Below are 2581 nucleotides of genomic sequence, written 5' to 3'. Positions count from 1 at the left end.
AAAAAAACTTGATTTTTTTATTTCATTACGAATATATCTTCAAACATTTTTCAAAAAATAAACACGAGGCACTAAATTTGACAACTAATATAGTACCTGTCAGAGAAAGTACCAGTGAAAAAAAATTTCTTTACCTCGTCTATATTTTTTAAATTTAAAAAATCCATATATTTTTTTTCTTTACATTATTTGAATCAATACATTCTTTCAGCACGGAAAGTCCAGGTAAGACAGGTAGCAACTTCTTAATGGCTCCCGGCGAGGGTAGGAGGAAACAGGAACCCTGGCGCACTGATGAGGAGACCATCGAAGACCTGCAGACCAGGCTCAACAGGCTACGAGGCTTCAATATGTAGAATAAATAACAAATAAGTATGTATTTAAGAAATCAGTTTTCTGCCTACCCCATTATTATATTTGTATGTATAATTTTTTATAGAATTGTATAAAAATTATTATCTTTGGAAATTTGGATGTTTCGATGTTTTTTTGTTAGTGAAAATTAACGTTAATTTTTTTTCGTAGAATAAAAATTAGTTTTATGACTAAACTAAATCTGAGTGTCCTGGAATATCTAAAAATAATAATTTTGCTTGTATTGACATTTGATATTATTTGACTAAATGGACTAACTTATTTGACCCGGTGGATATTATGGTAAAACACAATCATACTATTAAAAATGCGAAATTTAAGATAAATACTATATTCAAATCATCTGAAAAACTTCGATATAAATCATATGTAGAGCAATCTGTAAAAAAAAAAATTATTCCGTATAGACGAAGTCGCGGGCAAAGCTCATACCAGACAATGTAATTTAGAAGATCCTTTTGTACTATTCTAATATTATAAAACTGAAAGATTTGTATTTTTGTATGTATTGAAATAACTCAAAAACACTAATCAATATTAAAAAAAAATCACTATTAAAAAGTTACGCTATCAGTAACAGGCTATTTTTTTGTCACGCGGCCGAAGTCATAAGCAAAAATTAGTGTTATACTATTTTGTATAGCTACATAAGTTTTGCGTATTTTCTTAATTAAACTATGTTTTTCTTACATGCACCAATAGCTTAATAGTTAGGTATGGATCACGTGGTTGAGGATTCGAATCCCGCCATTCTTTTTTCTATACAAGCTTTGAGTAACGAAAATATCAAAAATAAATCTCACCGACCAAGATTAGTTGTCGCACTATGTTAAAAAATTACGAAAATATAAATAAATAAAAAAAAATCTGCTGCTATTTATAAAAAAATCAAAAAAAAACCTCACCGGGTCAAATAAGTTCGTCGCACTTTAGAAATCTAATTATGTGACAAAATATTGTATATAGTTTTAAAATATAAATAAATATCATAAAAAATATTAATATTAAATAATAAATAATTATTTTATATCGACACAAACTAAAAATAACAAAAAAGTGATTTTAATATTAATTTAATTAAGAATTAGATAGTTTTTTCTATAAATATAATTAATATCATTGTCACAATATAATATCCTAGTTTAAAACTTAAAAAAAATCTGACAAAATAAAAAAAAAATCTAACAAAATGAAAAAATGATCAAATTTAGTATTTCTAAATTCAAAAGTAATTTACTAAAAAAATACAAACTTGATAGACTGTATGCCACCCCTGACATTGTACCACGCCTATGACATTTATGACACCCCGGAAAATAATACAAATCAAATGACACCTCACACTTAAAATTCTGACAAACCATTTTTTTCATAATATAAGGTGGCGAGCGGCTTGAATCCACCGAAATGGAAAGCGATCGCTGCCCATAAACTTCCGCAATTGCAGCGCTGACATTTCCCCTTCCTATGCATCTCCACCGTCAAATCCACTTATCCTTCCCATCCTTTTCTCTTAAGATAAGGGTGGAAAGGGAAATGTGCTAAAATTAGGCCGGCACCATACTCGTCAGAGGAAACGCGGAATTGCTTCCACTTCACGCCTGTCTGTGTGGTCGTGGTATTACACCGGGGGAGCCCTTCAGTGCGAAGATGTTAAAGCGGGCTCTACCACTGTAAATATAAAGGTCATAGTTGACAATTAAATATTTCCTTGCAAAGTAATGCAAAACCTAGGATATTATATTAAGACGATAAAACGCAACAAAATATAGTTAGATATCAAAAAAATTGTACGAAAAAACAAAAAAAAACGATTACAAAATACTATATATTAACTTAACGTTTTGTAAAAATAAGAAAAAAATATCGAAAAAAAAAATATTTTTTTACGTTTCGCCGAAACAACGGCGTAAAAAGTGCCTGATTAGGTTTTAATTATTAGTAGTGTAGTAGTTGATTTAAACTTACAACACCCTTCGATTTGTGAATACGTCAGTTTATAAACTGACAGCTGTCAGATATTGACACCTAATTGTAATGGAAATATATACTTGTATATAATTTTAATTACCCCAAAACATGTGTGGCGAACCTTTAGCAACCTTACAAATAAACGCGGTATAAAGTTAAACTTAGGAATAAAATGAGTATAAGCAAAATTTGTACTAATATTATAAACAGAGTATAAGCAAAATTTGTACTAAAA

General features: G+C 29.3%; 1 protein-coding gene across 1 annotated transcript in view; it reads left to right on the top strand.

The window, feature by feature from the left end:
* Positions 1-1389, top strand: part of LOC106101257 (charged multivesicular body protein 7) — a 13173-nt gene extending 11784 nt beyond the window's left edge. The window contains exon 11 of the mRNA XM_013280420.1: positions 212-1389. Within this exon, the coding sequence (XP_013135874.1) occupies positions 212-356 (145 nt within the window). The 3' untranslated portion in view covers positions 357-1389. The remainder of the gene's footprint in view (positions 1-211) is intronic.
* The last annotated feature ends 1192 nt before the right edge of the window (positions 1390-2581 follow it).

Source organism: Papilio polytes, unplaced genomic scaffold (genome assembly GCF_000836215.1).
Source record: "Papilio polytes unplaced genomic scaffold, Ppol_1.0 DF824002.1, whole genome shotgun sequence".
Classification (NCBI taxonomy): domain Eukaryota; kingdom Metazoa; phylum Arthropoda; class Insecta; order Lepidoptera; family Papilionidae; genus Papilio; species Papilio polytes.
The sequence above is the reverse complement of the archived record's forward strand: the minus strand, read 5'-3'. Positions and strand labels throughout refer to the sequence as shown.